At 39.8% G+C, this 13,417-nt stretch overlaps 1 protein-coding gene across 4 annotated transcripts in view; it reads left to right on the top strand.

Annotated features, from left to right (window-relative positions):
* samd4a (sterile alpha motif domain containing 4A) overlaps positions 1–13,417 on the top strand; it is a 90,545-nt gene that overhangs the window by 70,465 nt on the left and 6,663 nt on the right. For all 4 annotated transcript variants that reach the window (XM_039742033.1, XM_039742032.1, XM_039742031.1 and 1 more), the window contains exon 12: positions 12,712–12,795. In XM_039742033.1, coding sequence (XP_039597967.1) covers positions 12,712–12,795 — 84 coding nt within the window. The remainder of the gene's footprint in view (positions 1–12,711; positions 12,796–13,417) is intronic.

Raw genomic sequence — 13,417 nt, 5'->3', positions numbered from 1 at the left:
TTTTGGAATTATGTCTGTATGTGTATCTGTGTGTGTGTCTGTGTGAACCTGTGTGTATGTGTAAACACAATTACTCACAAATGCAAAGAGATAGATGGATGAAATTCGACATGTAGTTTTTACACCAAAATCGTAGATCTGAATTAACTTTTGGGCCAAATCCATCAGCTGGTAGTGGTACTTTACCTGAACACATACTCAGATTTTTTTTTTAACCATGAAGCTGCAGAGTCCAATTTTTTCAACTTTAACTTTCATAATAATTGTTCAATATATCATTAATTTGATTTGTTGTTGATGGTTCTTTAATGTACATAACATAAAAATATAATCACTGTCTAGCAGTTTACCCCTCAAATATCCATCCCTATATCTGAGTATACGAGAAAGTCTAGGGGAGACCATTGCCAATTTTTGAAAATAAAACAACACTAATTGAGAGACTGACTAGGTCATCATACACGATCAGCATATTGTTACTGGCCAATCGCTTTTGCTTTAAAAACATTATTTAACCATGAAGCGATGCAAACTTTGTAAAATTCCTGAGGTGGCAATGTCTCTACTTAACTACAGGTAGGTATGCAAAGAGAGTCTGCCAAGTGATGAAAAACTAAACATACTAATGTGTTTGTGTATTTATTCTATATTTATTAATTTATCTTTTTTAGTTCATATTCACAGCTCAAAATACCTGATATTGTGAAAATAACCCAGTAGTACAACTATATTTAAAAAAAATGTGTCCCCCTTTTTTCAATGTTTCTCTCTCTCCCAAAATAGATATTTGAAATATCCTATTCTTTTTGTTCTTAACACCAGCCCTATCATACATATTGCATACCATGGATTTTTCCTGCCTTGCATCCAAACCTGCTGGGGTAGGCTTCAGGTTTCCTGTGATCCTACTCTGGATAAACAGGTTTAGATAATGTATACATTGTTCTTAATCTCAGATGCTGTCGTTTTGTGCCCATCCATACACCTGTTACCTGCTGTTACTCTGTTCATTATGGGTTTGCTGTTCTTGTGTATGCGCTATTCAAGTCTCACCACTCCTAACTTTCACACTACATGCTTGTTTTTCTTTGTTTCAGGCAATACTGAAGGCATTCATTATAAGCACATTGTCTTGGAGCATGATATGTTGTGGGATGTAGACATTTAGAGTAAAAATCCCTCAAACTTTAAAATTCATCTAAATTTCATTACAACTTGGCCCATTCTGGGCAATAAAGGGAAAAGATAAAAAATGCCAACAGTCAGCACAGATGTGTTCAGCACAAATGACATAGAAAATATTTAAAAAATTATAAAATTGTGTAAGATTGTTCATATCCAGTATGTGGTTTTGATTATGCTTGTTTTTAGCAGACCAAAATAAAACCAGATAGTAAACCATGTAGTGTAGTAAGATTCCACTAATATTAAACTCATATCCAAATCCGTTAAGTGTACAGTTTTGTCTGATTGAGACAAAAAACTAAACTCCATAGTCGTTCCATGCCATAATTACCAAAACTGAAACTAATAGATATAAAAATAAATTGAAATGTCTTTGTGAAATGAAAACTAAATTAAAACTAAAAAGGAAGGAAAACTAAAACTAAACTGTAAACTAAGTAAAGTCAGTAGTTTGTGTGTTTGAAGCAGATGCCATGCTTTCAGACATACAGTGAGATACTGCATTAGAAATTGCATGGCTATCAGTGTGTTTAAATATAATGTTGTCAGTATTAGAAGTTAAGTGTGAGGTGATGCCAGCTAAAATTGCCACCATACATCTTTTGGGCCCTAATTTAGTTCCAGGCTGAGATCTATTCTATAATCACTTTGCATTTTCTGTGCGTAATAGTGGCTTTATGGTTACAGCTCTGTTCTGGTATCTGGAAGGTTGCTGGTTCAAATCCCATTACTGCCAGAAGGGATACAACTCTGTTTGCCCTTTGAGCAAGAATATTAACCTGAAAATTGCGCTGGGGCACTGTACAATGGCTGACCCTGCACTTTGACCCCCAAAGGTCATTCAAAAAGACAATTTCCCTTTGGGGATAAATCAATTATATCATATTAACAGAGCTGCAAGTCAAGTCACCTCTATTGGAGTATCTGAGACTCACAGAGAAGTGACTGTGTATGAATGAATGTGCCATGATTTAATCAGATGTCTTTACATGAGACATTTGTCTGCTCAAATAATTACAGACTCCCCTATGATTCTGAAATAGATTTAGAGGTTATATTAATGTATGGATTGTTCTGAAAGCAGCTCATGTATATTGAATGAGTAGCTCATTTCTTAGGTACACTTACCTACACAGCTACATTAATACTAATAAATGAAGATGTAGATACAGATTCATTGTATTTACAATTTTTTTTCTTTTACAAAGAACATGTCATTGTACACTTGTTTAATGTACAACTTATTAGAATGGAGTGGCCATTATGTAAATCAGCTCCCTAATTCTAGAGCCCCATTGCCTGCCTCTAGATAAAAGCGGTCTCCCTCACATGGGCGAAGTTTGACATTTAGGTTCGGTGGGGACCAGATAACCCACAAAACATAATTCAACATTTTTAGTGTCAGAACTGTACTGCTACACATTTACAGCATATCCCAAGTCACATATCATAAATTGTTCATAGTACAAAGTTACAATATAACCTAAATCTCACAATAACACATTTAAAATTTTGAAAATAAGAAAAAGTACACAATGTTATTGAAATAACAGAGAACCTGTTTTTTTTTTTTTTTTGGTCGCCTGCTTATTAAACAGTTTTTTATTTTTAAACAAGGTAGAGAATGTATGCAAGGCATGATACCCAGGTGTTCTGAGTAAATTGTTTTGAAAGACATGCTGGTTAGGAGGGCAAGTGATGATAAAAAGGTCCCTGGTGTGTGTGTGTGTGTGTGTGTTTTCACTCTGTGATAGGGCTGGAGTCTTTCCTTGCCCCAAATACTTGCTAAATTAGGTCCCCTGCTTCCCTGTGTTCCTTGCCCAGGATATGTGGGCTTAAAAAATTGTGGATTGATGGAAAATTGGAGTATTTTTCTTTTTTTTTTATTTAATCAAAGATACATTTTTGTTTGTCACAGTGGTGTGAGTGATGCATGACTGAGGTTTGCTCAGAATGCTGCATCACTGCTTATACAGACAGTACTTCAAGCATAAGATGCGGGCACGTGGACACACATGAGCAACTTTGTGGCAATTTAAATATCTATTTGAGGATCCAGTTTACTGACAAGAATGGCTATCTGACTTTTAAAAGAGGAAAATACTGTATACAAAATCTGTTAGTTTGAAGCAGTGAACTAATCCTGAATTTATGTAACACAGAATGGTTTTCTGTTTAAACAATGTGTGACATGCAAGAAATTGTTGTTATCGTAGGAAAAATTAAATTACCGTATTCATTGAATGTTAACGTGTTTACTTTAGCAATGGCCTTAAACAAAACTCAGGAAAAAATATGCCTTTACTAGAAATTTAACTTAGTAAAATGTGCATCAGTGGGAGGCTAGGCCCTCCTGGCCAACCTCCCTTAAACTTCACCTAGGCTACCTCCTTAACCATATTTAATTTATTCCACAGCGGCTTACCAACCTGTCCTTTAAAGTATAGCAGTCGGAAATCCAGTACACAGAAAGACTAAACAGTCTTGGAGTCATGTCTAACAAATGTGAGCTCACGTGTCGAAAGAGTTTTTCAGATATCATTAATTACTTTGCAATTGTAAAAGCTCAGAGGTGGATTCCATAAATATAAGTGCAGTAAGATAGGACCTGCTGTTTATTGTATTTCTTTTGCATGATGTTAAGAGGATATTTTGTACATTTGGCTTGCAGTGTTACAAAATACAAACTGATAATCTTTTGAATTTGTCTTGAATGTAAAAAAATAAATGCTGGTAATGTTTTGCATTTGGTTTGAAATTTTATAAAATACATGTTGATAATGTTCTGTTTCTTAAACAACCAATGTGCTGTGAGGCTAAGGCAGAGGCTGAGGAAGGGCCCATTAGTGCAGTTTTGTACCAGAAACCTGACATGTATCACAGCACCATTGGACACAACTGCACCCAGACTTCCCAGGAGAGTAGTTGTTTTTGATGCAGTCATACTCACTGACATGTCATTTTCAAAGCTACATACAATAAGCTGTGTAGTTGTTGCCCAATCTCAACCTGAAGTAATCTGTTGATGCTTTCTTGAAAATAGTATAATCTAACCATACGATGTTGCCACTGACTGAACAGACATAGGAATGCCAGACTTTTACCTAAAAACTGGCCAGTCATTGTGTATATTATAACAATAAGATTTATTGGATAAGAATCTGCTTGCAATGCCTCCCCTCAATCTGCCCAAATTCTGATTTATCATCTAAAGCCCACATTCCATCCTACACTCAACACACTGACAAAATAAATAAATACGTACTACATGTACTGAGGCTAACAGGGCAGTGCATGGTTAAGGTGTTGTTTCCCCCCACTCCCAAAGCCTCAGGTGCTGGGCTGAATCCCAGCCCACCTACTGCTTATGAAGAGTTGGCATATTCTCCACATATTTGTGTGGGTACTCTGGTCTCCTGACATTAAGGAACAATTCTAAATTGGCCGGGTGTGGCTGGGTGGGAGTGTGCATGTGAAGAACTAGCATCCCACTCAGGTTTAGTTCCTTTAAACCTTGTACTGCAAGGATAAGCATCCTGTTTTTCATGACCATGCATCGAAAAAATTCCGTTTACAAAATTAATTGACCATTATGAAATTTAATGGATTTGGAAAAAGGTTTTTTTTTTTTACATTCTTTCCTAGTTCCTTGTTCTTTAATTTAGGAGATTAAAATTAAACTTTATTTATTTCAGTATGTTAATGGAATTGTAATAATAATGATGATACAGAGATTCAACAAAATTCCACATCTGTTTTTGTCAATGCATTCTGTGTAAGACTATAGAATCTTTACTGTCCTAGAAATTTGAAATATGGCTGGTATAGTTAGCAGAGCCACATACACTTCAACAAAGCATCATTCACAAATTTAAATTAGTAAGGAATACTGAGTAATTTCAACACACAAGGAAATAAGCAACTGTAATTCAAAATCAGATTGAGTAAACTGGGAAATCCCATTAAAACATAAAGAACCTCATTTGTATATTTACAGTAGCTTTGCTTACCACAAGAGGGTACTATTGAGTATCTAGCGTGATTAAAATCTTAGATAGATAGATAGATAGATAGATAGATAGATAGATAGATAGATACTTTATTAATCCCAAGGGGAAATTCACATAAATCTTAATACATGAATAATTTCAGGAGAGAACGGCATTGTGGTGGTACATTGGCAGGTGTTGCTGCCCCACAGCTTCTAAACTGCAAGTTCCAGTCTGCTCCTGGCCACTGCCTGCATGTTCTTCCCTTGTCTGTATATGTTTTTCTGGTTAGATTGGATTTTTTGATTATTTTTGCATGTGAGAGTGTTTGTGTGTGTATATGAGTGTGCCATATGATGGACTGGTGTTCTGTCCAGGTTTTGTTCCTATCTTGCACCCAATGCTTTGGAGTGTGTTTTAGGCTCACCATTTACCCTACAAAAGCATTAAGTGCATATTAAATAGAATCGATGGTTCTTGTTAATTTCAGTGCTGAAGATCATATGCACTACAATAAAAAAAGAAAAGGTGATCAACTGGAGTTGCCTTCCTCTGTGTTTTATAATTTCAGCACTCAGGATAATTAAACTGCAACAGATTCCCACTATAACAAAGTCTCACATAGGATGATCTGCTTTTACACTATTTTCTCTTCTGTAGTTACTGTCTGCTAGATGTCTATAGATCCTTCCGTTATTCCCACAGTAATGTGGACAACATACTGTACAGCACAATGGTAAACAAATCCTATACTAGCAGTCCAATTCTGAATTATGCGGGTGTCTGTTAGTGGAAGGCCTTTGAAGACAGAGTCGCACTAACCCAATCAAGATGTAATAAAAAGGTTGGGAAAGTACATTAGTGTCAGCAAAAGAAAGATAAGGGCACACTCTGAAGATAGTTCTGTGGATGACAAAATGGCATTTTAACAGCTGCAGACTTGTGTGATTCAGAGCTCAGGCTGCTGTCATTGATGACTCAAAGGCCACTCATAGAAGGAGTATCACGGTAGCTAGTCTTGTCCAAAGTTCAAGCTGTCCCAATAAAGCTTATTTTGCACAAAGTATAATTCTGTTTATGTGGAAGACCATTGCTGAAGACTCGCCAATATCCAGGCGGAAGGTCACTGAGGCTGGCAATAAGCTCTGACAGCCATTCATCTAAGATTTTTCTAGGCGTGGCTTTACTACATGTAAAAAATGAGGTGCTCATTGATCTGACATTTCATCCAAGAAGTCATATTCCTGGAGTATATGCAATATTTGGTTACTGCATTATGTGGAGCAAATGATTTTTTCAGTCAGATATGTAGAACTTAAAAGCTTCAGAATATGAAATCATGAGTGCATAGGTTACAGAAACAATGAATGAAATTTGAAACAACAAAGTGAGACTATCATCAGTCCATGGGGTTTTTTGGGTTACTATCAGTTGCCCCAATATCTCATTTTTTTAGAAGCTGTCTTAGCAGTTTAATTCCAGATTGCCATGACCATTTGTGTGAAAAACAATGCTTTTGCATTCTACTTTGAATGTGCATGGCAGGTAACATGAAACTCTCTAAGCACTCAGTAAGGTCAAAGGCTGAAAAAAGCTCACTGAGGTCATTGAATTCGCATTGTTTATTGTTAATACTGATTTCTCATATGGATGTTTGTTCTGCAATTTATTCTGCTGAATATTCTCACTCATGATGGGATCACCTTTACAGTTGTTCAAATTTTTTAATTTACCATCTGTATTTTAATTTCCATGTTTTTTTTAAATAATCACTATTTTAGGTCAGTTTTGAATCACACCAAGAGCCCTACTAAAATGACATGCAATCAAGAATGAACTTGTTCTTTAAGTTAGTCAGACAGTCATTCTCAAACCCACTTTATTCAGTTCAGGGTTGTGGAGGCCAAAGCCTATCCAAAAACACTAGGTTACAGACAAAAAAAAAAGTCCTGGACAGGCCACAAGTCAATTACAAGGCATCAAATGGAGAATTAGCAAGTCAGGCACAGAAAAAAGGATGTGAAGAACCGATGTCTCCTCCAAACAAGGCCAGTTGAAAGTACCTAAGAAGACCAGGGGCCTCATGTATAAACAGTGCGTATGCACAGAAATGTTGCGTACGAATGTTTCCACGTTCAAATTGTGATGTATAAAACCTAAACTTGGCGTAAAGCCACGCACATTTCCATGGTACCTCATACCCTGTCGTACGCAAGTTCTCTGCTCGGTTTTGCAGACTGGCGGCGCCCAGCATCAAAGCAGTGCTACTGTTCCTGTGTGGTTTATCTTTCTTTTTCAGATCCTAATCCCTGACGCAGCTTTATAAATACACTGAAATTAACCACATATTGTTTATTAGTTTAATGCATCTGATTGTAATTAACCTGTAACATTATAATGGTCCACAGAATGGTCAAACTATTCTAAATACCATAGCTGCTTTTGCGTTGTTACTCTCACTGCACCTTCTTCTTCTTTCAGCTGCTCCCGTTAGGGGTTGCCACAGCGGATCATCTTTTTCCATATTACTCTCACTGCACCACTCGGAGCAGCTGATCGGAAAGAGAATTATTGGTATACAGCATCAAGTACATGCTGCCTCAGCCATGCTTCCTATTTCAACTGCTGCTCACACGGCAAACGCTTCAAATCTTTCCTGTACGGACCTCGCGGTTCAGAAACAGTTTCATCCCAAGAGCTCTAAACACACTCTATCAGTCCATCAACTGCTCCTTGTAGAACTGTTAGTACAATCACCTCACTGTAAACTTGTACTACAGTTATAATATTGCACAACCTGAGCCACTTTATAAAGTGCGTATTTACATATGATGACGATATAATTTTTAAGATGAAATGCAGAAAAATGTTTATTATACAGATAAAACTTGAACTTTATTTAAATAATCTATATTGTTAATAATTAAAGGACATGGTGTCGCTACGCTAGCAAGGATCTGGCACTCCGTTCACGGATTGTTCCTGCCTCGCACTGTATGCTTCACTGGGACTGGCATGAAGGATAGAATAATTAAACATGTACTACAAAGATATTTCAATGTTCCTTAAAAGTTTTGAAGAATAGGCGTTATAAGCTTACAGATGGCTTAACGTCTCTTACAGAGCTGATTGTGTGGCGATTGGGTATTTGGAAAAAGAAAAGGAAGGACAGGAATTGGAGTTTAGTACATTTGAAAGAGACAGTACTGCTGCAATAAATTATTTTATCGACGGTCGCGCACAATCACTGCGCCACGGTGTTCCCAGATTTAATAACATGCTTTAACTCCTATCATCATGAAAACGATATCACATATACATCTCCGTATTTTAGTTATTGAGAGAGCTGTAATATCACAAATGCAATGGATTCTGTGTCCTGTCGGAGGTAGGGAAAGCCTGTTTAAGAAGCACGTAGTGATTCACACACATAGAGCACATAGAAGATCAAATACAAAACAAAGCATTTAATGTACTACTTTAGTTACGATGGGATTTGAGAAACTAATAAATTAAACGATTTTAAGATTAAGTTTATGATGTTCTACTTTAATGACAAAATAAACTACGTGATTAAAGTGGAAATTTCAAAATTAAAGTTGACATTTCCCATTTTTTTCCCTGTACCCTAATAAGCTTTCATATGACACTCAGACGGTGGGCTACGACTCGCCTTTTCACTGCGACTTTGATATGCAACTTCTTTTTTTATTTCGGCACTGTGCGACTTTGTGAACTTGAGCTTTCGAGTTTCTCTGACACGCTATGTCACTTGATTTTCTTGTTTATACTTACTTATTTATGCCCTCCACCCCTTCTGGTGGGCCGCCAAAGGTAGATCTCCAGAGATTTCTGTCCTGGACCATTCTTTCTAGTTGACTCCAGGTGTAGCCCATCCTTGTGATGTCTGCCTCGAGGTCGTGTCGCCAGGTGTTTCTTGGACAGCCTCTCTTCCGCTTTCCTTGGGGGTTCTATCTAGGAGCCTGTCTGGTGATGCTAGTTTGCAGTTTACGTAGGGTATGCCCTATCCATCCCCATCTTCTCTTCCAGATTTCTGCTTCTACTGAAGGTTGGCAGGTCCTTCCCCATAGGTTGGTGTTACTGATGGTGTCTGGCCAGCGAATGTGGAGGATCTTTCTGAGACAGATGTTGATGAATGTCTGGATTCTTCGGGTGGTGGTTTTGGTTGTCCTCCAGGTTTCAGCCCCGTACAACAGTACTGATTTCACATTGGAGTTGAACAGACGTATCTTGGTGGTCAAGGTCAGTTCTCTGGAAGCCCAGATGTTCTTGAGCTGGATGAAGGCAGCTCTTGCTTTGCCAATCCTTGCCTTGACGTCTGTATCTGTTCCACCCTGCTGGTCAATGATGCTGCCCAGGTAGGTGAAGGACTGTATTTCCTCCAGGGAACTTCCATTCTGGGTGACTGGGTTGTTGCTGTTGGAGTTGATCTTAAGAATCTTGGTCTTCTCCGTGTGGAGTCCAACCTGTGATGATGTGGCTGCCAACTCACTGGTCTTCTCTTGCATCTGCTGCTGACTGTGGGAGAGAAGTGCAAGATCATCAGTAAACTCTAAGTCTTCCAATTGGCTCCACAAGGTCCATTGGATTCCATTTCTGCGTTCGCTGGTGGATGTCTTCATGATCCAGTCGATAGCAATGAGGAAGAGGAACGGGGATAACAAGCATCCCTGTCAGACTCCCGTCTTCACTTGGAAGCTGTTAGTAAGCTGCCCTCCATGGATCACTCTGCAGGTTATTCCCTTGTATGAGCTCTTGATCAGGTTGACCACCTTGGCTGGGATGCCGTAGTGCCGGAGGAGCTTCCACAGGGTCCCTTGACCCACACTATCAAATGCCTTCTCATAGTCGACAAAGTTGATGTACAACGGTGTGTTCCACTCCAAGGACTGCTCGACTATGATGCGCTGTGTTGCAATGTGGTCCGTGCATTCTGCCAGAAGCCTGCTTACTCGTCTCGTAGTTGTGGATAAACGATGTCCTTCATCCGTTCTAGGATCTAGGTTCTAGATCCGGTTGAAGACCTTGCCTGGCACTGACAGAAGTGTGATGCCTCTGTAGTTGTTACAGTTACTGAGGTCCTCTTTTTTTGGAAGCTTCACTAGGTAACCCTCCTTCCAGTCAGTCGGTATCTCTTCCTCCTCCCAGATCTTCTCGAAAAGGGGGTACAGCATCTCCACTGATGCTTCCAGGTCTACTTTCAGGGCTTCTGCTGGTATGTCATCAGGTCCGGCTGCCTTCCCGTTCTTCATCAGGGTGATGGCCTTCCTGATCTCTTCCCTGGTTGGCTTATCGCAATTGATGGGAAGATCTTCGTTGGCTGGGTTGATGTCTGGAGGGTTTGATGGTACTGGTCAATTCAAAAGCTCCTCAAAATGTTAAGCCCATCTATTCATCTGCTGCTCTAGTCCAATGATGACCTTTCCCTCCTTGTGTTTGACGGGTCGCTCTGGCCTGTTGTACTTTCCAGATAGTTTCTTAGTTGTGTCATACAGCTGTTCCATGTTGCCGTTGTACACTGCCTGTTCTGCTTCAGCTGCTAGTCCATCTATGTAGTCTTTCTTGTCCTTCCTAATGCTCTTCTTCACTGCTCTATGGGCTTCTGCATATTCCTCTTGGGCCTTGGCTTTTGATGCCCTAGTCCTGCTGTTGTTGACTGCCGCTTTCTTCTGTTTTCTCTCTTCTATCTTTCCTAAGGTCACAGCTGTGATCCACTCTTTGTGATGATGTTTCTTCATTAAGACCACTTCTTGACAGGCTGTTCTCAATGTCTCTTTTACTGCCTGCCAACTGATCTGTACACTACTTCCTTCCTCTTCCTGGTGCAGTTGTTGTAGCACCTTAAAACTTGTTCTTTAACTGAAGTCCAAACTCTTCCCTGATGCTGGAGATCTTTAGACGGCTGACATCATACTTCACTCTACACTGTGTTATTTCCTTCCAGTTCTTCATCTTCAGCTGCATACTGGCTACTACTAGGTGGTGGTCGGAAGCCACATCTACTCCTCTTCTAACTCCAACGTCCTGAAGGGATCTTCTAAACTTCTTACTAATGCAGACGTGGTCCGGTGATACCCAGGTGCTTTTGTGGATCCGCTTGTGAGGAAAGATGCTACCTCCAATGACCAGGTTATTGAGCGCACACAGTTCCGTAAATCTCTCTCCATTATCATTCATCACTCCCAGCCCATGGATCCCCATGACTTGTTCATATCCTGTGTTATCGGATCCAATCTTGGTGTTGAAGTCTCCCATAAGGATGACGATGTCTCTGGCTCGAAATGTCTCTACGATTTTCTGCAGTCTGTTGTAGAACTGGTCCTTATCTTCTTCATCAGAGTCATTGGTTGGAGCGTAACTCTGGATGACGTTGAGTTTTATCTTCTTTTGTTTGGTTCTGAAGGATGCTGTGATGATCCTGGGGCCGTGCGCCTCCCATCCAATTAGTGCCCTCTGTGCTTTTTTGGACAACATGAAGCCTACTCCCTGCGTATGGGGTGCATTTCTCTCTTCATGCCCGGAGTACAGCAACAGCTCTCCTGTCTTTAGTTTTCTCTGTCCGACTTGTGTCCATCTCGTTTCACTGATGCCCAGCATGATCAGGTTGTTCTTTTTCATCTCGGCAGCTACCTGTGCCATCTTGCCTGTCTCGTACATGGTCCTGATATTCCATGTACCGATAAGGGTTCTCCTGGTCGAAAGAAGGGTAGTCGATTCGGTGGTTCCTTTCAGCTTTCACCATCTAGTGTCATGCGTCTGCAAGTTGTCGGAGATCCTTCATCTTCCAGGAAGTTAGTCTCTGTTTATCTTTTTGGCGTTTCTATAGCGTTGGGGTTTTACGGGGTGATGTTGCTAGCCCAACGCCCAACCCTCCTCCTTTTTCATCCGGGCTTGGGACCGGCAATGGCAGAGTTTCTTATTTATACCACTGTTTAAACCAACAAATAGTACGTTTTTCTTTGCCTCCACTTGGTATTCGCTGAAATTCCTATATTTTCTCCTGTGCTTTTCACATTGTCTTTTCACAGAAGGCCGATCTTAATGGCTATTTATATTGATTTGCATATTCAAAGAGGCGTAATTCTGGGAGGAGTTGGGACGGGACAGCAGGCGCGTGCATGAGCGTTAGTTTCAACGGCTAATTGGGATTTATGTAGTGGAAGAACGTGGAAGTTGGCGAACATACAGATTCCTGCATCTGGAATTTTTTGTGCGTATGCACATTTCGGATTTTGTGCTTACGTCATGTTATAGTGCAAATTCTATGCACAGCGTTATGCATGAGGCCCCAGATCTGAGACCAGCAGAAATCATGAAATACACTGAAGGACACCATGGTCAGCACTGTCAAAAGTACTAGTGGTTTGCCATCCAGTGAATGTTCAGGAGACAGTAGGTAGAAACACGAAGGAGAGCCATTTCAGTGTTGGTGGATGGAAATAACTGAAACATTGTCATTTAGATGCTGCTTACCTGCTATTGATGCTTCATAAACTAATTGTCTTTGTTTCCATAGAGTTCCAATCGCCAGCAACAGAACCTGACATCAACAATCGGCTGGAGTCCCTGTGCCTGAGTGTGACTGAGCATGCACTGGATGGTAACTCTCAATTTTTAAAAGTTCTATTCATCAATTCCTGATTGTTTCTTCATGCATTTTTTGGTGAAAACTATCAAATGGTTTAGCCTAGTGGGTATGCGTATATAAAAAAAGTAATTTCAAAGAGCAAAGGTGATTGTTTACATCAATTTCAAGGTATGCTCACTCGCATAATTCAGTAAACATGTCAACATGGCATATAAACAGAAAGAGGAAGAGGAAGAAGGAGGGAGAAGGAGAAACTGACAGATTGAAAGACAGGGAAAGCCCCTCAGCTTGACCAAGTTTAGTGCTTTGTGATAAGCACTGTGCCTAGTTAAAGCAGCTTTATGATAAGTGGAGTTACAGACCAAATAGCCTAGTTTTGTAAGCAGGTAGATTAAGAACTAAATAACAGAAATTGCAAGATCTGCTGTGCCAGCTGGAACCTGCATGCAGTATATCTTACTTGAAACTTACATTTTTCTCTTGGGTTGTGGAGCTTGCCAGCCTAGTTAATACAGTTCAGGGTCTCAGCGGGATGGAGATGATTCCAGCAATGTCAAGAAAGAGCAAGGCAGGAACCAACTCTTGAATAGGGCGCTAATCCATTTCACAGCACACCCACACTCATAGCACTTAA

The sequence above is a fragment of the Polypterus senegalus genome, chromosome 18, assembly GCF_016835505.1.
Source record: "Polypterus senegalus isolate Bchr_013 chromosome 18, ASM1683550v1, whole genome shotgun sequence".
NCBI classification, from domain to species: Eukaryota; Metazoa; Chordata; class Cladistia; order Polypteriformes; family Polypteridae; genus Polypterus; species Polypterus senegalus.
This window is presented reverse-complemented; position numbering and strand designations above follow the sequence as displayed.